Consider the following 24261-nt stretch of genomic DNA (forward strand, 5'->3'; position numbering starts at 1 on the left):
CTTTGTTAATTCAAGACATCCTTCCCCTGCCCATGCCACCTCAAACAATGCCCCTTAAATGCCGATTTTGATGCTTTTTAAATGCTGGTTCTCAAATAATGCCCCTTAAATGCTGATTTTAATGCTTTTTAAATGCTGGTTCTCCATCTCAAGGCACAAAATGTGAAGCCACTGCAGTCATGAGTCCCACTGTGAGCTCAGGAGTGATTCCTTAAACACCATCCCAGGGGTTCCCTTCAACACCAAAACCAAGCTACTGCCTCCAAGGCAGTAAATCCCTAAATGAATATTCATCCTATAGCCCTAAAAATCAGGTGCCCAAGCCACCAAAGGTGACCAGCAGAGCTACATCCCTCCCATGAACTGCCTGCTTTTATCCCTGAGCACTGCTCTCCTGATAAACCATCCAACAGGAAAGAGGGAAGGAAGATTACACTGCAAAGCACTTTGGAAATATGAAATTGTTTTAGAAACAACAGCACTGAATTGTTTCCAATCAATACAGCATGAATACTGATTTTAAATCACTTTGCAAATTCCTCCCCACTCCTCCCAGATCTCCAACATCAGGGTCTCATGCACAGAAATCAGTCTGGTGCCTTTCTTGATGGGCAAATAATAAATTTCAGCATCCATTTTCCTTATAAAAATAATAATGGTTTTATGTAAAACACTAATAAACAACGAGACACAAGGAATTATTCAGTTTCAGGGAACAGATGTCTGGCCGATTTGCAATTAATACAACCCACTGCCACACAATCAGCCTGCTGCAAATGCTGGGAACAAGATCTGAAAGTTCAAATGCAAATGTGTCTGGTTTTAAGGAGATGGAATAAAACTCTATAAAAACCTGCTTCGTATTTTTATATGACAGATCTATTAAAAATCTAGGCAGCAGTATAAATTAATAAAAAAATAATTTAAAATTTTGTAAGATAACCTGGAAAGAAAAAAATCATGATTCCTGACCTGAGTCTGGCAGAAACAATTCAGTTTTTTGGTTGGAAGTTACTTATACATACCATTATGCTTTAGAAACACAAATTACAGAAAACAGTTCCATTACCTGCAAAAATATTTACCACTGCTTGCAATTTCTGTAGTAGTTCTTTACAGATATTGGGGATAAAAAGAATTTAAACAAAAAGTAGTTCCCAAATGTAGATAAGAAAATAAGCCTCTTCTCCAAGTAGGACTGGCTGGGTAGGTACATGATCCTAAGGAAATCAGATTTCTCAGCTGGAAAAGTAGGGCTGAAGTTTACTGCCTTCTAAAATCTTTCTGTTATTAATGAATAAATTGTACACAGGATTTGTTTCACACAAAAAATATTCTGGATTTTGATAACAGAAACAAGGTATGTGAAACAATCACAAAATAATTTGATTACTATAGTAGGAAAAAGAATCTATCTAGGATACAACTAATCATTCAAGAAAAAAACCTAAGTATTTTCATTCATCAAAAATTAGTTAATGTTTTCTTAATACACAAGATAAGGTTTATCTATTTACAATTCCTGGCATTTGACCAACAAAATCTCACAAAAAACCTTAAGGAGTCCACATTTCCCTGTGCTGCTGCTGGAAATTAATCTTGCATTACACAGTTATTAGAGCTGATATAATTCTATGTTTAGTCTATTTTCTACATAGTGCTATTAAAAGATTAATTGAAAAATCACTGGTGAAGACTGGGATTAAACAGCACCTTGAAATGGCACAATAAACTGCTTTTAAAATCAGCTGAGGATCTCACACAGCTCTGAAAGGTTTCAATTATTTATGTGTTTGGCCTGTGTAGCATAAATCCAGCCTAATGAGGTACAATTGCTGTGTATAAATCTGAAGCATAAAAAACCTCCTCATTGTCTGGAGGCAGCAGTTCATTTTTCTCACAGGAATTTGCAGATTCTGGTCAGGGAGAGCCCAGCTGAGCACGAGGGTTATTTGCCAGCAGAGCTTGACCAACAGGGTCACACAACTCCTAATTATTCCAGAATTCCAGAACCATTGGGGTTGGAAGGGACTTCTGGAGATCATCTCATGCAACCCTCTGCCCAAGGGAGGGTCATCTGGAGCAGGTGACACAGGAACACACCCTGGTGGGTTTGGAATGTCTCCAGAGAGGGAGACTCCACGTCCTCCCTGGGTGGTTCTGCCACCATCCATGGAAAGAAGTTTATCACAGAATATTCTTGTTGGAAGGGACCCACAAGGATCAATGGGAATGGCCCACAAGGAGATCAAACCCACAAACCTGGCACCACTGGCACCATGCCCTAACCAAGGGAGTTCATCTCAGGGTTCTTTCTCATGCTGAGGTGAAACTTTCTGTGGTTTCTTTTAGTTTATGGCTGTAACTCCTTCTCCTGCCACTGGGCACCACTCAAGAGAATCTGGCACTGACTTGACACCTCTTGGAGGTAACTGACATGGATTGGTGAGATCTCCTCTCGGCCTCCCCTTCTCCAGACTGACCCGGCCCAGCTCCGCAGTGTCTCCTCACCAGAGAGCTGCTCCAGCCCCAAATCCTCTGGGTGTCCCCTCACAGGACCCTCTCCAGCCCCAAATCCTCTGGGTGTCTCTCACAGGACCCTCTCCAGCCCCAAATTCTCTGGGTGTCTCTCACAGGACCCTCTCCAGCCCCAAATCCTCTGGGTGTCCCTCACAGGACCCTCTCCAGCCCCAAATCCTCTGGGTGTCCCTCACAGGACCCTCTCCAGCCCCAAATCCTCTGGGTGTCCCTCACAGGACCCTCTCCAGCCCCAAATCCTCTGGGTGTCCCTCACAGGACCCTCTCCAGCCCCAAATCCTCTGGGTGTCCCTCACAGGACCCTCTCCAGCCCCAAATCCTCTGGGTGTCCCTCACAGGACCCTCTCCAGCCCCAAATCCTCTGGGTGTCCCTCACAGGACCCTCTCCAGCCCCAAATCCTCTGGGTGTCCCTCACAGGACCCTCTCCAGTCCCAAATCCTCTGGATGTCCATCACAGGACCCTCTCCAGCCGCTCCTTGTTCTTCTTGAAGAGAAAGAAATCTCCTTGAACCACCAGATGAATCTCAGTGGTGCAAGTCCCACCTGCACAGCTAAGGACACCAACAGATTTCCATGTGCACATGAAGTTGTAGAGTCTGGGGCTGAAACTTTCTCTCTTGGGTCTTTTTCTTAAAGATAATTTGTTTGGGAAAGGCCCAAGGCCTCAACGTTTCTTGAGTTTCAAAGAGTCTCCCAGACTTCCTTTCCCCTTCTTCCCCATCTCCCTCCAATAATTTACATATTTTTAAGATATGTATAGTGCTTACCAGTGCCTTTGAAGATGAATGCAGGGGTTTTCTCTAGTAGATGGAGCAATTGTATTTAAAGATGCTGTAAAAACCAAATCTTTGCATCAAGGACCTTGCTAAGACACCAGGTGTGCTAGGAACAGTCCAAGGATGAGCATGGTCGAGATTACAGTTAGTTAATTAACTCTGGGCAAACAGTTTGGCTGTGAAATATTTTGATAAAATGAGCATTATCTGGAGCCTTTGGCACTGAGGTAAACCACACTGCAGCAGGGGAGCAGCTCCAGATGTAGCTTGGGCTAAGTTCAGAGTGAGAAATCACAAGTGCTGAAGAAACCTCCCTTCTTCTGGAGGAGGTGCTCTTCACACTGCCCATCCCTCAGCACCTTTTCCACTGAAGGATCTGTGGCTGAAAACAGCAAAAGCTTTTGTAGCAGTCAGGGCCAGATGGAAAGTGCCATATTGGCAACATCAACTGAGACAGATGGGGAAGAGGGAAAAACCTGGCTAAAAGCAAAAATGATAAACCCATCACACAATCACACACAAAAATACTTTAAAAACAATCTTTTTTGATCTCTGATCCAAGGAAAATATGCACACCACTGGTTCAACATGGGGCTGGGATCTTGTAGGAGCAAAGATGTCCTTGATTTAGAGAGCAACTGCCACATGGAATTCACTCTGTTACTGCTGCTGGTGGAAGGCACTTCCTTCAGCTGCCACCCAACCTTGTTCCTTGGCATCACATCCAAGATAATTTACCTTGTTTCCTAAATGTGCCTGAGTCTTGAAAAACATCATCTATTTCCTGACCACCTCAAAAAGCCACCAAAAGTGGAAGGTATTTCAGTATGCAAAGAAGGGCTCCAGGAAAATGGAAAGCATTTCAAAGTAAGGAAGTAAAACCAGACATTTTTTTACAGCAAAATAGATAAAACACTAAGTCAGCTTAAGAGGAAATGCAAAAACTTCTAAGACTTATAACTTCTTAAGACTGCACTGATGAATTCCATTCTTTTCTGGAATATATTTTTCCACTTGGTGAATCCAACAATTGCAGATTAAATGTTTTAATGCCAGCTGTTTATTTTAACCTCTGACTCAGTTAATCTCTTGTGAATTTGTGGCTGTTCAAAGAAAGTTAATAATGACATGTTAGACAGTTGATTAATTAAAACTAAATACAATTAAAATATTTAAAAAATAAAAATAATCACAGCAATAGTTGCTATAGGGAAATTTCCATGAGAAATGTGAGGTGGAAAAGACTGAACTGGCCTCAGTTCTTCATCTGTGCATGTGGTGTATTTTCTAGTTTTATTTAAAATTTGGCAAAATATGTGACTTCTGCCTTTCCCTAGAAGGAAATCAGCATCCAGCTGTCACACCAGGGACTCCTCTTCCATCTAAAATCTTAGAGCCTTGAAGACTTTTTTTGCTGTAAGCACAACAGCTGCCTGTAAAAATGGATGTGAACAATAGGCTCCTCTGCAATGAAATCTTGCCTGGTCAGGCAGAAATAAGTTGAATGTATTGGACTTGTTTATCTCAAATCCAGCCTTTACTGCTCATTTACTTCAAAGGCAAATTCTTAACTTCATCATATAACAGAAATTCACTGACCCAAGAGCAATGTGAACAAATTTAAATCATATTGGTTTCCTTCTTCTTTTCTTCTTGACAACATTCTCCTCCTTCTTAATTATCATGATTAGGATTCACTCATTGCCAAGTCTGCCAAAACCCACAGTGAGTATTTGAGTTTTGTGCTCCTATTTCTACAATCACATTTAACAATAAAGCAATAGATCTTCTGTTTAAAGGGGAAATTATCTTTATCACTTATTTGCCTAAGAGCAAGAAAGATGCTGCACTGCTGTGGCAAATGAAGAATGATATGTTTCTGGGGAAAAAAATCTTTAATACCCTGCATTTTTGGGACAATAATTCAACCTGTGAAGGAAATGAACTCAAGGATTAAATGTTCCAGCTTACCAGAAGCATTGCAGAGGTTCCATTGGGCCGGGAGAGCTGAATGGACATTTCAGGGAACATCCTGTCAATGCGACTGATCACATCATCAACGTACCTACCAACCAAAGCACACAGCACCATCAACACAGGGGCTCTCTCACACACAGATTATACAAACGATGCTTTTAAAAAACACTTATTCTTTTTAGGAATTATCCTTTTAAAAATTATCCTTTTTAACCCTATTTATGGGACTTTCCTGGACCAATTTCTCTCTGATACCTGCGTATTTTTCAAAACCACATGCAAGCAATAATTCAAAAAGTTGTTGATAAGAGGAAACAAACCAAAGCCCTCTGCAAGTTGTTTTGAAAATCAATTACTCTGCCCTTAAAAACACGCACTCTTAAATTCCAGTCCAAATCCGTCAGCTTCAAACTCCTGCCATGGTAGTTCTGTACTTTCTCCTCAGGAGGGCTGAAGGACACATGATTACAATTACTCCTCCAGTGCAGGAATTCACAGGCTGTCATGTCCTTACTCTCTCTTTGATAAACTTAATAGATAAAGCTTTTATCAAAGTCTTTGGATTATTCTTAGAGGTGTTTTTTTTTTTTTTTTTTTCCCTGAATCTTTCCAATTTATTTCATGCACTGGTGACTCTGAAATTGGCTGGTAAATTCCAGATGTTTCTCTGGAGCAATCAAACACAAAGGTAAAACAACATCCTTTCTGCTGGGTGTAATCCCTGTTTCTGCAGGCCAAGGTGAGCTGGCACACAGTTGTCCTGTTCCCTGGGATCAAATTAAGAACTGACCTCCACTAACACTGAAAAGAGCCTTACAGAGACCTTATTTCCCAGGACACATCACCCCAAGTCATGGACATGCCACTTCAGCCACCCCTCTGGACACATTAAAATCCAAATATTTGCTTTTGCAGAGTTCCCAGGACAGTCTGTATCATCTGTGCACTGATCTGTCCCCATTTACAAACTCAGACCCATGAATGAATTTATAAATAAAACTGTTTTCATGCTAATCCACATATGTGCTCTGAAAAAAAAGACTTTGGGAAAATTGCCTGCCTGAGTTATATCAACAGTAAAAATTAAAAAAAAAAAAAAAAAAACAGGCAAATCATTTCCCTTTATTCTGCTTAAATAAAGGCAAAAAAAAAAAAAAAGTTGAATTCTTGCTCTTCAAAGTAATTAATTTCTAATGTTAGTGCTAAAACCTCCTGAACAACAATGAGGTGCTATGCTCCAATTGCTACTTTGCAAAGGATTAAAACAACCAGGAAAAAATAAAATCAAATCAGGAAAGCTACACCTCCTCAGCTGGTAAAGTTAGCTTTTAAAAGTAACCAAAGAATGAGATGAGTTAGGACAATTTTGGACAAAAACCTTAATCCACACTTGTCATTGTACAGATAAAGTTCCCCATTCAGTGCAATGACTCATTAACACTTGCTGCTGATAAGAAAAGCCAAAACCATCCAAAAGCCAAGAACTTCCTCAGCACTGGGAAGAGGAGGCACATCAGGAGGAATCAACCACACATGGACAGCACAAACCCAGCTCATGTCAAACACTGCTGAATCCCAGGCTGATTTCATCCAGCAGGAGAGTTTATTCTGCTTCATAAATGCCATTACTCCAGGCTCTGCAAATAAATTAATCTCCTGCTTGTGGAGGACCAGGGATGACCAGAGATCCTGTGGCTCTGAACACGTCGTGATGTAGATTTGTGCATTGCTTAAGTTTTGCAATTTGCCAAGCTTTAGGCAAGAAGAAGTTAAACAAAATGGAAAGTTGTAGAAAACAAGACACTGGCATAGTCAGTGCAATTAAGGAAGGAAAATTCAAGAAATTCTAAATCATGTGAACAACAGTTGGATGTGGGCACTTAATCTGCTTACGTCCTTCTGAAAATCCCAGTGGACATGTACACTCATCCTTTGAAAATGGGATCCAGGCTGGCTGGAGGTAATCAATTCTTCAAAGTCTTTCTCAGATAAGATTATTTTTGTAAAATGTAAAACTTGTCTTGACCACGAGGCTTAAAATCTGACTCAAACCCAAACGTCACCTAGTACTACGTGAGCAGTGTAAGGCAGAACAGGGAAATCACAGGGTTGTGGAATCTTCCCTTTAAATGAAATCACACATCCAGCAAAGCAGAAATCTCCTCATTTCCTTCTGAAAGCACTTCAAGGTGAGTTACTGTGACTTTTTGGGCTTAGATGCCTGTTAATTTTGTACCACTTTTCATAGATCAGCTGACAGAAGAAGGAAAATGAAAATCACGTGCTCCAGGAATTGTGATGTTTTACTTTGGCAGCTCTGTCAGGACCATCACACACGGAACCTCTTCTCTTCTCCATCAATGAGATGTCAGAGAAGATCCAAGAAAATTCACTGATGTGTGCAGCATTGTTTTGTGCCCCCATGCCTTTTTTCCAGTAGTCATCAGGCTTTCCTGAGCATTTATCAGAACAAAGATTCTTCCAAAAATACATATATAATTACTCAATTAGCCTGACTGGATTGTGTATCAAATACAAAATGACAAACAGCCTTTTCTAAGACAAAGTTCTGTAGACTTGCCATTCTGAGAAGACATTTGGTAAAATATCTTGTAAAGGGATAAACATGAGAAATCAGGTGCAGTGAAGTAATGTAAAAGTGTAGCTGGTGATAACTTCAGAGAAAACTGAGGAACACATGTTAAAGAACAGATAAAGTGCACTCCTGAGGCTGTTTGGAAAGAGGGTCAAAGAAAAAGCTGCTGTCTGCAACTTATTTTGTAGAACTGAAATACAGACATTTCCTGCCAAAATAAGCACTTACAAAATTTACACATCTCTGTCCAGTTTTAGCTCAAAAATACGAAGGTTCCTATTTATGTTACAGAACCTCTTGCCCAGTCTCAGAGAAGCAAAGCACTTGAGGATGGAGAAAAGTCTAATTTTACTTTGCCAAAAAGCACTTCTGACGTCCTCTGCACATCTCAGTTTTCTCCTACATACAAAAGATGATGGTTGGAAGGAGCATTTACAAACCCAGAAGAAATAACACAAAGCGGGGAAAAGCAAATGGCAATAGATTTGTCCAGACATTTGGCTTATTTTAATCTTAAGAAATTAATGGAATTCTCAGAATTAAACACAAGCTGGAATTTCATGTCCTAGAGCAGGCATTGTTCCACCTACAAAGGGCTGAAGAGTGTGTCTAGACAAATTCCCTATTGCTTCTCTGGGATGCAAAGGTTGTTCAAAAAGGTTTGAAGCCAGACTGCAAAAGATTGTACCCAATAATCCTCATTTTACAGCACAGAGTTTTAACTCTTCATAGATAGAATTTCATATTATGAACTATCCCAGGTCTCAAAAACATTTAACAAGTTCTCATTGCAACATCCAGAGTTAGTCCCATTCCATTTAATAGAGCTTTAAGTAATTTCATCAACACCTGCAGCCTAATCCAGACCCATAAGTGCCTCCTCATCCAGATCCCTGAACATCCTACTCAGAAAAGAACAGACTCAACCAACAGGTCTTCAACTCATTACACCTCACCAAGTACTAAAACAATTTCCCCAATGTAATTTTACTGGTCTGGGGAAAAATTTTTAAAACATTTTCTACAGCAGGTTTGTACCAGCTTCCCCCTCTCATTTTTCCTTCTTCTTTCCTTCATGACAGAAGTTCATGATTTTTCAGGAGGTATTAAAATTCTATTTTAGATATAAAACCTTTACATTAAAAAAAATCCTAATACTGTCATGCAGGAGTTTGCATCTAAATGTGCAGAGCCAGCCAGACCCTCAGATGCTCTCAAAGGCTGTCAACACTATAAATCAGTATTTTTATTTTAATGTAGAAGAGTTCTTTTTTCGACAAACATGCCAGATTAATACTACAAAAGTCAAAACAAATCTACTTCGTGAACATCAGCAATGACTAAAATTAATTCAAAATATTACACTTCAAATGAAGCTTTGTTAGGAACATGCACGGAAAAAAAACAGAATAAAGGAATAGAGATATTAGTTGAAAAATCTCTGCTATTTTGCTAGTAAATGTACACATAAATCCTTTCGTCCCTATTACAGAAACAATGCCTGGGACATGCAGAAAACACCTTTGAAACCAGTTAGAAAATCCTGTTTAGAAAGGCCTAATTATCTATGCCAACCACTCACAGAGAAGTTTCATGCTAAAACATCAGGTTGACAAGGTAGAAATAATTCAGGACCCATTTTTGTAGATAAATGGTCTTGTACCATCTCTTTGATTCACATAAAGGCCCCCCAAAAGACAGCAATATAGGAAAGTAATTTATTATAAATGCCTTTCAATTCCACACTGGACAGATGGCTTCACTCTCTAATGTGACCTCTCTTTTTGATTTTTTTTTATTTTTACTGGATTACATCCAGCAATCCAGTGTTAGTGTGATGTTTAACAGATTAGACAAGACTTAAATAGCATTTTCCCCACACAATGTTTCACTTGCATGCTGTTCTTTTTTTCCACCCAATACAATGATTTAAAAATTAGAAATATAGGTTTATAATAATTTTCTTTTGGAAGAAAGAAAATTTTGCTAAGTGATCTTGAGAAGATGGAGATAAAGAGAAAAGGGGCAAAAATACACACTTGTGACAGGAAAGAAGTTAATCTATCCTATACACTTAGCAGAAAACACAACACATAAGACAAAAATAAACTCTACAATTCTGTCAAATCTGGATTCATGGTATTTTGGAGAGCAACAGGGGAAACTCTCCACACATCCTCTCACTAGCACAGTATTTACTTGCTCACAGATTTTTTTTTTTTTTTTTTGGCTTTCAGTTAATATTTTCAACCCAGTTAATAATTTCTTTTCACATGTGTGATATTTCAGAAGCATGAGCTGGCCCTGCTGCACATGTTGGGTTGGTTGATGGAGGCATCAGGGGACAGCGTTTGCCTGCGCTCATTCCAAGACCTATAGAACAGCTATTTTTGGCAGAATCAACACTCAAACACAACTTAAACATTCTAGCAGCAGCAGAATTTAAAATATTATAAACTTACAAAGAGATTTAATAGTTTTCAGGCAGGCTGACTGGAAAAATAGTATATTTTAACACATAGAGAGTAATCACAGTTCTAGTGTGATTTATTCATCATGGAATATAAGTTTTAATTTGATTCAGCTACCTGCTAGGCAAGTCTCTGCAGGTAGCAAATTCAAGTTGATAGAAAGCTTTTCAGAAGCATCAATTAACAACAGTTATTAAAACAGTGACCTCTGCCAGCTCTGGTGAGATGACACTTCCTGCTTGGATAGGCAATGAGGAGCGTGAAAAGAAATCAACACCACTCACGCTGAGAGAGCCACTTCACGTCTCAGGACTAAATTAGACAGCTGGCAGCATCCCTGACATCTGTACAACAATCCTGGAAGTCTCTGCCTCCTCTCACAGATTCTACAAGTTCTGTTGGTTTTTTTTAAATTATTGTTAACACAAGGCTCTTGCTTTTCACTTCTGCAGAACCTCTATGAAATGCTCGCGGTTTCCTGGCTCCTGTACTAAATTCTCTTGTTTTGAGCAACTTCTCCTCCAGCTATGAGTTTCCTTGCCAGGCTGTTTTCTCATACAGTTGTTAACACCGTCCTCTTGTCCTTTCTAACAAACTGCTTCAGCAGTTTCCTCTCTCTTCTCACCCAATTTCCAAGTTTCTCCTGGTGGAAGATTCCAGCCAGGATCCTCTTGGCTCATCTTTCTCTTCCCTTCTCATCTGCACACTGACTTGGTCTCTGCTACTCCTGCAATGCCTCTGTTCCTGCTGTAAAATCTTTATTCATGACACATCAGAAAGGAAAAATACTCTTTCAAATAACTAACTGACTTCGAACTACCAGGAGGTGAGGGGAGGGCAAAAGGAGCAAATCTGAGTTGTGCACATTTCTTCAGTCTTGGGGCTAAACCACAGAATGAGCAGGAGGGAGTTTCGGCACTGGAGAGTAGGAATCCACAGGTGTGGGAAGAAGTCAGGATGTGTGGGCTGCAAGGAATTGATTTGCTAAGATACCTTGAACAAAGCTCCCAAATTTGCTAAAATTTTTGCCCAACCCCACTCCACCTTCAGAGGGCTGGAAGCACTCTAAGATCCAAACCTGAGAGAAGGCAGACTTCCACTGATTCCTAAAAATCCTCCTTTTTTCAACTTTGCTATGAATGTTATTTTGGTCATAGAGGAATTATGCTTTATTACTGAGTGGATGCAAAAGATTAAGTTAAGTGCTTAAATAGTCTAGCAGTGTTTACATATAAACACAGGGTGGTCTGCTGCAAAAGCATATGCACACAGAGCTGTATCAAACACTCACCATCTGCACTTCTCACTCACAACAGGCCAAACCTGGTACAGCACTTAAGGACACATGTGGAATCGTTTGGACAGCTCTCCAGAAGCCATGACAGAGTGTTTAAGGGTTGGATTTACAAAGACATTTAGAAATCTAAGGCTGTGATTCAACAATTTTCAGGCTTCAGCAGCAATAGTGACATAAGGCACTGACACATCCCCTCCTGCACAGCATTCAGCCCCCTCAGCTGTGCTGTGCTGGAGGAGCTGGAGCTCACAACTGAAAAAAGAAAAGTATTGGTTTAAATCTAAACCAGTTTCATGATCCAACTCCCTGTGTGGCTGCACACACAATTCCTGGCACTACACATCATGGGCCAGCACTGCTGCACACTGGGGTCGTCCTATTACAACAATAAAATATTGGTTTATGGTAAAATGTTGTTACTTAAGAGGCGTTGTTTATACAGCAAACACAATTCAGAATTCTTCAGTGCCACCGTGAGCCCACTGCTAAGAGATGTGGTGCAGACCTGCCTGGAATGTCCTCAAAGGTCTGAGCTGACAGTGATGGCACAAATGAACACAGGTTCTCCTGCTGAAAGCCTCTGCAATGCAAACCTGCTGCTGAATCAGTCTCTGGGCATCTGCACATTTACATTATATATGAACAAACAGCTCTGTAACACACTCTGTAACACACTTTATCAGTGCATACTTTGTTTTTTAATACAGAGCAAAAAGACATCTCTTCACAATGCTGAATTCCAGTGCACCACCTTAAAAAGCATAACTTTAATAAGGAAATTTTAAGTTACAAATAGAGACCTTGCAATCCAATTCCCAGGGCTATTTTATTATAGTATTGAAATAGCTTTCTTTGTACTTATGTGGAATGCTCTTCAAAATGCCTTTAATTCACAGCAGTAATCACGAGAGGAATATGGATATTAGAATGTGTGAAAACTGGTTAACAAAACAAGCACGCATCTACTTTACAGTCATCACCAGGATCCTGCCTGAGCCTGCACTGGTCTGTGCTTTATGAAAAAGAAAAGCATTAACTCCTTTACACACACCTTGAGAGGGAAACCAGCCCTCCCATAACCATTCAGCATCAGAGGTAAAATAATTTCAGAACCAAAATCCCACAGCACAAATGCATTGTTTATATTTCCACTTCATGAAACATGACATTGCACCACAACAATAATAATATTGTTATTATTAACAACAAATGCTAAAAGCAGTAATTTTCAGGGGCCTGGGTAAGAATTAGAATTATTGCATTAGATGGTTCTTGAATTATTCCTGACTTTTCAAGCAATTTGAAAATTTTGAAATTTTAAACTCAACACATCAGCCTAAATTGCACATGCACACACATTTCCATACAGCAGAGCTGAGATAGAACTCTTCAGGAGAAACCCAACCCAGAGTCCTTTAAAAAGGAAAAAGAGCATTTTCACACAGACAGAGCTGTGCCCATGGTGTTCCAAAGCTGGATAATGCCCCCACCCTCTCGGAGCTCACCTGGGGGTGCAGGGTGAGTGCTGGGAGGTGAAATCCTGCAGGGAGGGACAGGGGGTGCAGCTGATGCTGACCCCAGTAAACACCAGACCCTGGGCCTCAAAGGAAGGCACAGAGTCCAGTCCTGCCTCGAGGAAATGAGGGGCTGGGATGGTTTCTTGGCCAGCCAGATTCCCAGGGGAAGTGAGTGGGGCTGTTTCCCATCTGGGAAAGGCCCCACTGTGTGCACCGACCCCCTGATGGGACCCTGACACCATGCACCACTCCCCACTGTCACTGAACTTGAGTTCAGCCTTCTCAAGCTAGAATTCATTATTTTATAACACGTTATTTTCAGCTCTCCTATTGAAGATTTACTGCAACAGCAAAGCCTTCTCACTCTCTTTCTTTGTGCTTTATTTCTCCCTCAACAGAGCAGAAATTACAGTACTTACCTCCTTTTATGAACAGCAACAGATGATGCATGATACCTATTATTTATTCTATACTTATGGGAAGCAGAGAGATTTTACCTTTGGGTGCAGTGAGCGATGAACAGGAAACACAGATGTTGTGCCCAGTCAGACCTTTTCACACTCTGGGCTTGACCATGACAGGCACTGCTGGCAGGAAGGGATCTCAGTGATCACTTCTCTTAGGCACATCAGCTCCCTGAACTTAGTGAAGGCATCACAAATTCCAGAGGCTGGGAGGAAGGGAAGATTAGGGATCTGACCCTCTGGAGAGCAGAGCAGACCATTTCATACACAGGACTAAAAATACACAGAATTAGCATGTGAAGACTCAAATTTTAGGCTTCATCAATAGAGTTCAAACAGCCACTCCAAAAAAATCATCCACTTCAAGGTCTAGAGCTTTTGTTAAAATTATAAATTATGGTAGAAACAGGCAAGTCTTAATATCACTAGTTCTAAGGGTACTTCAGATACTTGATATCAGCCTTTAAGGATCCTTAAGATCAATTTGTTCTGTAATTAAGAGGGAAGCAAAGGTGAAGAAAAAAGCAGAAAAGATGAGATATAAATGTTGCACAGCCCACTGCAATTTATTACACAAGCTTTTACTCATTCCAACTTTTGTGATCACTTAGTTGAAGTTTTCTTGGGGGAATTTCATAATTAGACTTGGTTTTTAGCTCTTCAGAATGATGATCTGACCAAGTACTTCGATCTGCCTGTGATACTACAGAGATAAAAATCTATCTTACAACTCAGAGGTTTATCAAAAGACTCCTTCAAGGTCATCTTCACACTTCAGTAGAAAAACTGGAGATAACAAGAACAATTAGGCATTTATAAACTCAAGACTCTCCCAGCACAAACATTTAGGAGAGACAAGCCCTTCAGAACGCTATTTTATAAAAAATATGCTTTCATCACTTCTTCCTCCAGCATGACAAGCTGTTCCTTAGGTTGGGATTTTTTATAGGGCTTATGGAAATTAATTGCGTGGCTTCCGCTGAAAGTCAGCATGGGGGAGGAGGGCGAATTCCCTGGAGGAAACTCTCTGAGAAAAACTCTCCTTGAACAGGGAAGTTGGTTAAAGGAAAGGGCTCCTCATGGCTGTAACTCCTGGGCTTGGTGAGCACAGGGCAGATATGGCAGCAAAGTGGCAGCAGAAATTCACTGCTCCTTTCTGGCCATTTCCCCACTCCTGTAATCAGATTCCCTCTCATTTGTTATTTCCACTCACACAAGGATCATGTGCAGCCCCAGCAGAGATCACACAGGTTTGAAGTTCACTGTGGCTTTTGAAATGTTAGAGCCTCTGAGCTGGAGTTTAAAGTCTTTCATGGGGCTGAGAGCTGGACTAAAGCCAGAATAAGAAATACAGAAATTCAGAAGTGTAGTCCTGTAGCTGCATTGCTTGACATGACCTGCAGAGCTTCACTAAAAAATAAAACCTAAGCTAGCATTAATGCCAAATATATCTAAAGTAGAATAAGCCCTGCAAAATTACCATGTCTGGTGCAATCTGGGAGAAAAGCTCAGCCTACTAAAAAATAATATGATTCTGTTTATGTAGGCAGACTAAGAGAGGAAAGTGCCCAGGTGGAATCCAAGGAATGAAGATATCCCAAGGTAAGCACAAATATTATCATTAACACTGCCTAGCTTAGCTCCAAATACATTTCCCAATCCTCTTCATGAATATCGAGCTCAGAGCTTGTGAAGAGCAAATTCCTTTAAGGCACGTCAAGTTGGTTATTCAAAGTAAAGAAATTCCAAGTTGTCAGATAATTTCTAATAGTAAACAGATACAGATTAAAAAAATAAAAAAGGACAGTCTATGCATCCACAGTGCCTTATATAAAACAAAGAAAAACTAAATCCTGTCCACTGTAATGTGACTGAGTGGTACAAAATAATCCACCTGTCCCAGGGTCTGGACTTGGCCAAAAGCCAGGGTTTGAACTCTGCCAAACATCTCCAAAATGCTGCTAGGGAAGAGCCAATAAAACATTTCTTGCAGACCCTGCAGACAACAGGAGCCTGCTGAACCCTTTCTGATCAGCAGCCCCGGTGTCTGGCCTGTCTGTCAATGCCAGGGGCTCTCAGCAGGGAGTGGTTTATTATTCTAATAAGATGCTCCAATGAAGAGAGGGTCAGCTCTGAATCACTGCCATGAGAAGATTTAATTAGATTTTTACACTGACTAAAGACATTCCCTGCACACACACTAAATTTTAAATACGGAGATAAATGACAGTGTCTTTTAAAGCAAGGCTACTTTTGTTTTCTTTCTGTTTCAAATTCCCTGTTTCTATTTTTCCTTTCTTTGAGATAGCTGTTTTCATTACACATTTATAGTGTCCAAGCTGAAAGGTTTATTGTGAAAGAGTTCAATAATTTTCTGATTAAAACTCTCTGGGCAAACCTGAACTATTCCACCCAACACAGAGCTCTGTAATTTCCCAGGAAAAGGTCTGAAAACCCATACCCAATTAAAAATTAGAAAAACCCAACAAAACAACCCAAATTTTCTTCATCACACAGCAAAACCTGCAGAACAGATTGATATTGAATACATGCATGTTATAGACCAATGCATTATTGTTATTAATATGCTGTTTTAATTAAAAATACACTGGATAAAGAACAGAAAGAGGCTCAGCTGTGTCTCATCCACACAGCTGCAAACTACCTGTATGAGCAGACAGAATGTTCATTAAGGGTAACCTCACATCAAAGATTCTTCTAAAAGCCACCAGAGGAACGTTGAAGTCAAGCACGAGGGCCAGAGCTATTAGGGCAGTTTCAATCATTAGGAAACCATTATCTCCAATTCATGCTGCCACCAGGATACAGGTTCACCCAGTAACATGACAGCAAATTATATGATTAATTAGCTCCCACACAGCTACTGTGAGTCAACCAGTTGAAACTGATGCCCTACAGAAACAGATAAAATATCACCCAATGGTAGCTACTGGCTGCACAGATCTTCCTGCAGTTACATCCCAAACATCAGTGAGTTTGCAGGTGTTTGAAGGGAGCTCCCCAGCCATGCCCACTTTGTATTCACTCCCCAGTGCACAATGTGGATTTCTGTATTTGATTTCTCTTTCACCATTTAATTATTTTCACTCTTTTGCCTAATTGCCATCATCAAGTTTCCTGTAGATTCAAAACATGAACTACACTGGCATTCTTCTAATGGCACCCATTCTTAAGAGCACTTCATAGGCATTTTTAAAAAGAAGACAAAATATTTGCCTCCTTTGGCAATTTGGCAAATGAAACAATGAGACAAAAACTGCACAACAACTCTGAAAAGGATGATGGGAAAGCTGGAAGAGAATGCAAACTGAGAACAAAACAAATGAAATTACATCCAGCACTGAGAACTTCCCTGCTCTGCCTGGTGTCCTGCACCCCATCCCACCAGCTGAGTCAAGTGGCAAGAAGTCAGCAACAGCAAAAATAAAAACCAAACACGCGAAACAAAACGAATCTCTCATTTTGTTCTTTTCAAGGGTTTTTAAAAAAACAAACCCAAGGGACATGTGTGTACAAACATGACCCAGTATTTCAGCAGTTAGTGCTCCCTGACACCTGCACAGGCTCTGCTCACTCAGAGCTGAACTTTCCTCAGTACATCCTCTCCTCCACGCTCAGGAGACAGGAATGAACGATTTATTTAGGATCTGAAAACACCAGGAGTCAACAGTGGAGAGACCTTATGTGAAAGAAAACAACTTCATCCTTGAAACTCTCCAAAACAAACCAGAGCAGGTTAAGAGATGAAGAAATATTTGAAACAACCTGAAAAATCTAAGGACCATCCAATAACCAGGTTCTCCGTGTACTTTCCTCCCACCAGCATTTTAAGATATCTTGAGAATTTCAGCAGAATGTATTTGAAAGACTTGCAAAATGCAGACCTTTAAGATCCAGTATTTATTTACTGACACTTTAACAAAGCAATTAATGCAAAAGCAAACTGTTCACTGCTATTAAGAGTTTTTTGGTAGAGGGTGATGCCTAAGACAACAAAAATTAACTGGCTTTAATACAAACCAGCACAGAAAGAAATTATTCAATCATGGCACTGCTGAGAGATGCAAAAGAGCAGGACAGAAAGAAGGATATTACAACACTCAGGCTTCAATATCAGAATCTTTATCCCTATTGATGACTTAATAAAAAACTGAGGGAAGACAGAAATTGTAGAACAACAAAAAGAAATTAGCAGCAGCAGATAATATTTTAGTTGTACTAGCAAAAATTATAATTGATTTTCTGTCTGTGGTGTTAAAGTTGCTATCTTTGCTCTGAAAATAAATTTTAATTTTAAAAGCATAATCACATGTTAAAATAGTTCCACCTGGCATTTTCTGTCCACGAACTCATTTTACAAGAGGGATATAGGAGCCACCATTGCTCTGTCATGTCAAGAAATCCATTTCATTTCCCTAGGAATACCTAAGATTAGAAAGCATTACATTTGCTTATCATCTGCTATGCTGTAAAATCAGCTTGTTGAAGGAGGAACCTTTTGTTTAAATGAAGAGCAACTTTCAAACTAGAAAAGATCATGGAAGCATCAACACAGAAACTGTTTTTAAGCCAAATTTCAGATTTAAAAAAAATCATGCAACTATTACTTTAAATGCCAAGCACTCCTGGTAGCACTCCTTTCAATTAACACAGCTTCTCACTGTGGAATTTTTAAGCAGGCTACTATAATCTACATTATTACTTAATGTAATTTCTTCAAAAATATCTGTTTTCTCCTTCCATCAGCCACTGCCCTCAAACTGTCCTTCTCAAGGTTCACAAGAAGTGGGCTCAGCTCTTTTCAAGACCTGTCTACATGGCACACACAAATCTGTCATGAGTAAAGGCATCATCTCTGCTGAGCAACTGTCAAAATGCAAAAGCCAAAATGAAAGAAGGTTCTGCATGTAAAATAGGGAAGGAGAAAAACCTGGGTTTGGCTTCAGGGGAGCTCAGCTTTACAGGGCTATTTTGGACACAGATATTACATTCTGACTTAAAACACATCAAAACCGTAGGGTATTTTTTGCCACTCCTACAGCACATTTGATTTTAATACCAAACACTGAATACAACAATCAGTAAAAGAGTTCAACAATTTGAGGCCACAGAAGTTTAGGCAGCTTGACACAGACTGACAGGCTGCAGCCAGGCTTGTGTGGAATTATTTCATGTGCTGGCACTTTGCCTTCCATCACTGAAATGAGCACCTAAAGGCAAGAACACAAAGGATACAGGATAATCCATCACCACTCATTTATCACAACAAATGCTGGCAGTGGATATTGAGAGCTTCCTATCGGGCCTTGCAAGTAGGAATTATCTGGTCATTCCTTCATTCCTCACAATGTGTCATGCCCAGAGTCTGGATTTTAGAAAATATTACCTGGTCTTGAACAAGCAAAAAGAAAAGGTAGAAGTCCAGACTCTCTGCCTGGATGAGGGCATCTGCTTTGTGGTTAATGCCTTCTTGCTCCATTCACTCCCAGCATTCCTGCACAGCCTCCAGATGATAAAATTCTCACCTTTCTCGTGGGGAAACTGAGGCACAGAACAACTCAACAAAACAGTAATTTGCTCTGCAAGAAGGAGTTTAGGAGTCTCTGTATCTTGAAGTGCTTTCAAACACACATGGCACAGAATGAAAAGGCTGAACACACTCCACAATCACATTTTGTGAGGGATGGAGTCAAAGCATTACAGGCAACAGTGGAGCATAATGATCATACACAGAGTGCAATTTTTATTTCATTTCATTCCAGGTAAGCTCAGCAAACGGTAAATAAATGATTCACTACTTTACCACCAACTCTGTGCCAAACTTACTTTCCCAAAACTGAGTTTCAAAGAACAATCCTGAGCAACACAAAAGCATAAATTTAATTTCAATACAAAACCTGCTGCATGGAGGTGCTTTTGGTTGCTAAAATTAGAGGGCTTACTACAGGATTCCCCTGGCCATGACTCACAGACAATAAAGACACAGTGTGCAGCCACAGAAAAAAGCAAACCCAAGTCTCCAATGTTAACAAGGTCGTCCTGTGCAGTTTTCTCCCTGTGTTACCCATGCAAAGGTAAGAACCAGATAATAATGATGAGGTAGCAATGTCCATCACACTATTAATACACTTATTTTCACAATAACATGCACATACTGCTGAGTAACATCAGTGAAATTGAAAGGCTGGTGTTACTCCTGTGCAGGCAAAACCTGCACAGCACAGAGCAAGTGCCTTCCAAAATTAACCCATCAAGAATGGAAATAACAGTAAAGTAGCATCTATAAAGAGATAAAATCTGAGTCACTTTACCCAGTGAAACTTCTAATGGTTCCATTTTATTTATTTTTTCCCACTGTGTGTTGGGAAAATGGGACTAGAAAATAAGTACCAAAATACTTCAAATCATTTTAAGTGAAGATTGTATTTAGAGGAGAAAACCATGAAGTCATCAGCTGGAATTTGCTACCCCAAGCTTTTTTTCATTTAACTAATCCATAGGATTCCTTGTAAACACATGAATACCCAGAGAATGCCCTAAAGTGAAATTAAAAAGTAATAACAGTTATTTTTAACAGCAGGTAAAGGAAAGCAGAGCAAAGCAGCTCTGTGTAGTTAGAAAGGACAGCCAGGCATCCTCTCAGACCCTGCATGTCAGGAGCATGGCCAGAGCCTGGCACCACCATGGTCCCAGGGATGGGAACAGCCCCTGAGCTCCCAGGAAATCTCCACGGTGCAGTTCAGCACCTGGGAAAACTTCCCCTTTCTAGAGTTACTGCTGAAACTATTTTAATTTCTTTATTTCCAGGTAAGATTTGCATTTTTGAAGTTTTTTACCGTGCTACACTCCTAGAGCTTCCTTCTCAAGGGTACAGGGGTCCCCTTTGAAAGCACTTTTATCCCCCTGCCAGTGGAGCTGTTTAGTTTTCCTCTCAGATAGACTAAGGTTATTTTGTAGAGATAAAGAAATAAAGTTATTAATTAATACATTCTCCATGGCCTTATACCACCCTACACAATGCAATTATACAATAAAGCTGGTCTGGCTAAGCCACCAAAATATAAAGACCTTTTCATTCCACCTTATTCCAGCTCTGCTCCTCCTCTCTGACAAGGGAATATACAACCAATGCAGATGGAAACACTTGCTGTAATACATTTTTGAATTTGGCAAGAGGTAGTTTTAATTTATTCTTTTCAGACTGACTGTCTGCTGCAGTAAAGCAGCCTCAAATCCTCATCCCCCAAATAGCAAAGCTAAAAAAAAAAGGAAATGGGGAGGGGGTTAAAGCAGTCTTATTATAAAATCACAGCTTTAGCAAAAGCTTTGATATCATTATTAGGTTCATACAAATTTCCTCTCTTATCTAGTTTGTTCTTCATTGTCTTAATTAGTTCAACCACACGTAGTTTGTGTTCTTTTCCACTTTTTTTGACACAGAAACAAGCAGTTAAACTAGTATTTGCAGTCTTTAATTACACATTAAAATCTTCATCCTTGACTTTTTTTTTTTACTGAAAGTACAGGGATTCCCTACAGTGCAATATTAATGTTCTGCTCTAAATGCTGCAAGGGCATCTTCTAATGGTTGGGACTGTGGAACAACTTTTAATTAATTGCCACCTTTTAATGGCACAGTTCTCACACAAACATTACCTTTAAGGCAAACATACATCAAAGAGTCAGAAATTTGCTCTTTTACAACAGAGCTGAGGTCCCCAGTAATTCTAAACTTGCTAAGGGTCTTCTGCTCTGGATCTGTGCATGTTTTGGAAACAGCAGATCAACACTGCTACATGGCCCAGAGTCTCCAACAAGATTCATCTTTTTCACTTCCCAAATCCAGCGTTCCAGTTAATCTTCCCCAAAGTGGATGGCAATGATTTCAAATTGCTGTGCTCGGTCACACAGGGCTCCACATCACACAGCAATCCTGTAAGGGGGATTATTTGTGCAATATGACAACAAAATATCGACAGCCACCAGCCCCAGGTGCTTTTTGGCTCGTGTCTCCATGACAGGCACGTGCACAGAGCTCATCACATCAGTCCACAGTGGCTCACAACACACTTATAGAAAAAGCTCCATACACAATAGAGAAATTGTGAAATCTCAATTGCATGCACTCTCTTTCCACAGTACTTGGTTATAAGAGCTGTTGAAAAGTGAATAAATAGAATAGATTTTTCCTCCATGTTAAAATACACTGTGAAGTCTTATCTCCTAACTCGTAATGTATTTTATCTCCACATGTTTCCTGCCCAGAGCAGCTGTGGCTGCCCCTGGATCCTTGGAATTGCCCAAGGCCAGGCTGGACAGGGCTTGGAATAAGTGGGATAGTGCAAGGTGTCCCTGCCATGGCAGGGGGTGGAATGAGATCAGCTTTAAGATCCCTTCCCCCCCGAACCATTCTGGGATTTTTTAATGCATATTTCAGTAATTTACTGTGGATAAAGCAACATTCAAGATCCTTTTGTATTGTACGGATAGAAATTATTCTCCAGTTAATGAATATCATAAGGAACATTTAGTTTCAGTCAAAGTATTTCCTTTGGACAATCTATGTTGATCAATGCCTGCTGGTTTTTTGTAATTACTTTGTAAGAAAATATGCAGCTGTATAGTACTTAATGGAATTAAATTAAATTCGGCATATAACTGCAGCCAAAAAAAAAAAAAAGCACTGATTTGGCATAACAAAACAAAGAAGATTACTGCAGAAACCCCTGCTGTCAGATATATCAACATATTAGAAGATTAAATCAAGATTAAAATGTTTAAAAGAATTCTGTTTCTAAAGATGCACAGAGCAGCAAAGCTCATGTTCTGTATCTTTGGTATCTACACAGGTCACAAAGCATCTGTAAAGTCCCAAAGTTAACATGATACATAACCCAAGTGAACAGCACTGGAAACAAACCAGAGAAATCAGACAATTTAAGAGCACCTGTTTTAAAATTTACCTGTTACACTGAAATAAAATTTCAACTGGATTACCCCTCCTCTCTTTTTTGTAGCAGAGTTTTGTAAGGTACCTTTGGCTACAAGCTGTGAGATGACCACTGTTATATCCCTGCTATGTTACTGGATTTAATCAACTGGAGCTGCCTAATGAAACCCTTCATGAAATAAAACTGTACTGTGGAGTTTTTTCTTTCCAGCTACATTATTCTGAGTGCTCAACAGTAAATACCACTTAACTGAGACAGATTGCCATTACATTGAACAGCAGACCCTTTCCCCTCATCACATTTTAACAAAACACACCCAGAGCAGCAGGACAAAACAACATCCACTCACAGAGCTCTGGAACATTTGTTTCTGCTGCTGATATGGGCAGCTGGGAAGGAAAAATATCTGTCTTTAAAGGCTTAGATTCATCTCTCATCCAAATGACAAGGGCTGGGTAACCCACTTGTGTCACATCTGAAATTCATAAAGGACAATGCAACATCCACCTCTGGAAAACTGAGCTCAAGGCAGGTTAATGATTTGTCATCACCCTGGAACTGACCCTGATCATTTCTTACACAGGTGGGTTCAGTCAAGGGAGATGCTTCCCCAGCTCTGGGATGCCAAATCTGGCCCCACGACCCCTGAACACACTGGAATCAGAGTGGGAGTCAGGGGTAAATGGCAACACACTGCAATTCCCACTGAAACAGCTTCACAGAGGAGCTCTGCAACAGCAGTTCAACAATTGACTCAAAATAAAAAGAAAACAGCACAATGATGTGATCCAAACTGTGCACAAGACATCAAATACTAAAATTAATGTTCGATTGACATGGTACACGGCTGCAAAGTAATTAAACTTATTCTTGTAAATATTATTGTCTTACAATACAAAGAACTAATTTTAAATCTTTTTTTTTCATATAAAAGGGGATTAATTTATGGAGCAAAAGGGTCACATGTTTCAGCAACATGTTCTTCTACAGTTCCTGTTGCACTGTCTGGCTAAAATCAAGCTAAAGAATTCGGTGAGAAACTTAAACATGAACAGGGATATGAAATGAGCTCCCAGTCTTGAAAGTTATTGGAAACTGATCTCTTCCTTATTAATACAATTCCCCATCATGTACAAAAAGATATCTCCATGTTCCAGAATGCAAACAGAGTTTTAATCTTTAATTATATTCTCAACCTCAGCTCTTCTGGAGAGAAGTACAGATGTGGGTCTGAGGATTATTGCTTTATTACATTATCATCTCCATGGTATTTAATGAATATTGATACTTAATGCAGCTTTGCCAGTATAGGCAAAGAAGAATTTCAGAACTGCACAAAACTTCTGATGACTTTTCTCAAAACAGAAAATACAGGTACACACTTCACTCTTCTACTCTTGAACACTCCAGGAGGAGGCCCAAAGCTTGGAGTCCTGATACTGAATTATTGCAGCACTATTATTATTATTATTATTATTATTATTATTATTATTATTATTATTATTATTATTATCATCATCATTATCATTATTATCATTATTAACAACATTATTGCAATAACAACACTGGCTGTTAAATAACCTCACCCCTACACCTTGTGTCACACTGAACTGAATCAGATTCACCACTGAATTTGGGTTGGAAAGGACTAA

At 39.8% G+C, this 24261-nt stretch overlaps 1 protein-coding gene across 1 annotated transcript in view; it reads right to left on the bottom strand.

Annotated features, from left to right (window-relative positions):
* The window catches only part of MED27 (mediator complex subunit 27), an 85750-nt gene that overhangs the window by 23019 nt on the left and 38470 nt on the right, over positions 1-24261 (bottom strand). The window contains exon 4 of the mRNA XM_059486363.1: positions 5287-5380. Within this exon, the coding sequence (XP_059342346.1) occupies positions 5287-5380 (94 nt within the window). The remainder of the gene's footprint in view (positions 1-5286; positions 5381-24261) is intronic.

This window comes from Ammospiza nelsoni, chromosome 20, assembly GCF_027579445.1.
Source record: "Ammospiza nelsoni isolate bAmmNel1 chromosome 20, bAmmNel1.pri, whole genome shotgun sequence".
Lineage (NCBI taxonomy): Eukaryota > Metazoa > Chordata > Aves > Passeriformes > Passerellidae > Ammospiza > Ammospiza nelsoni.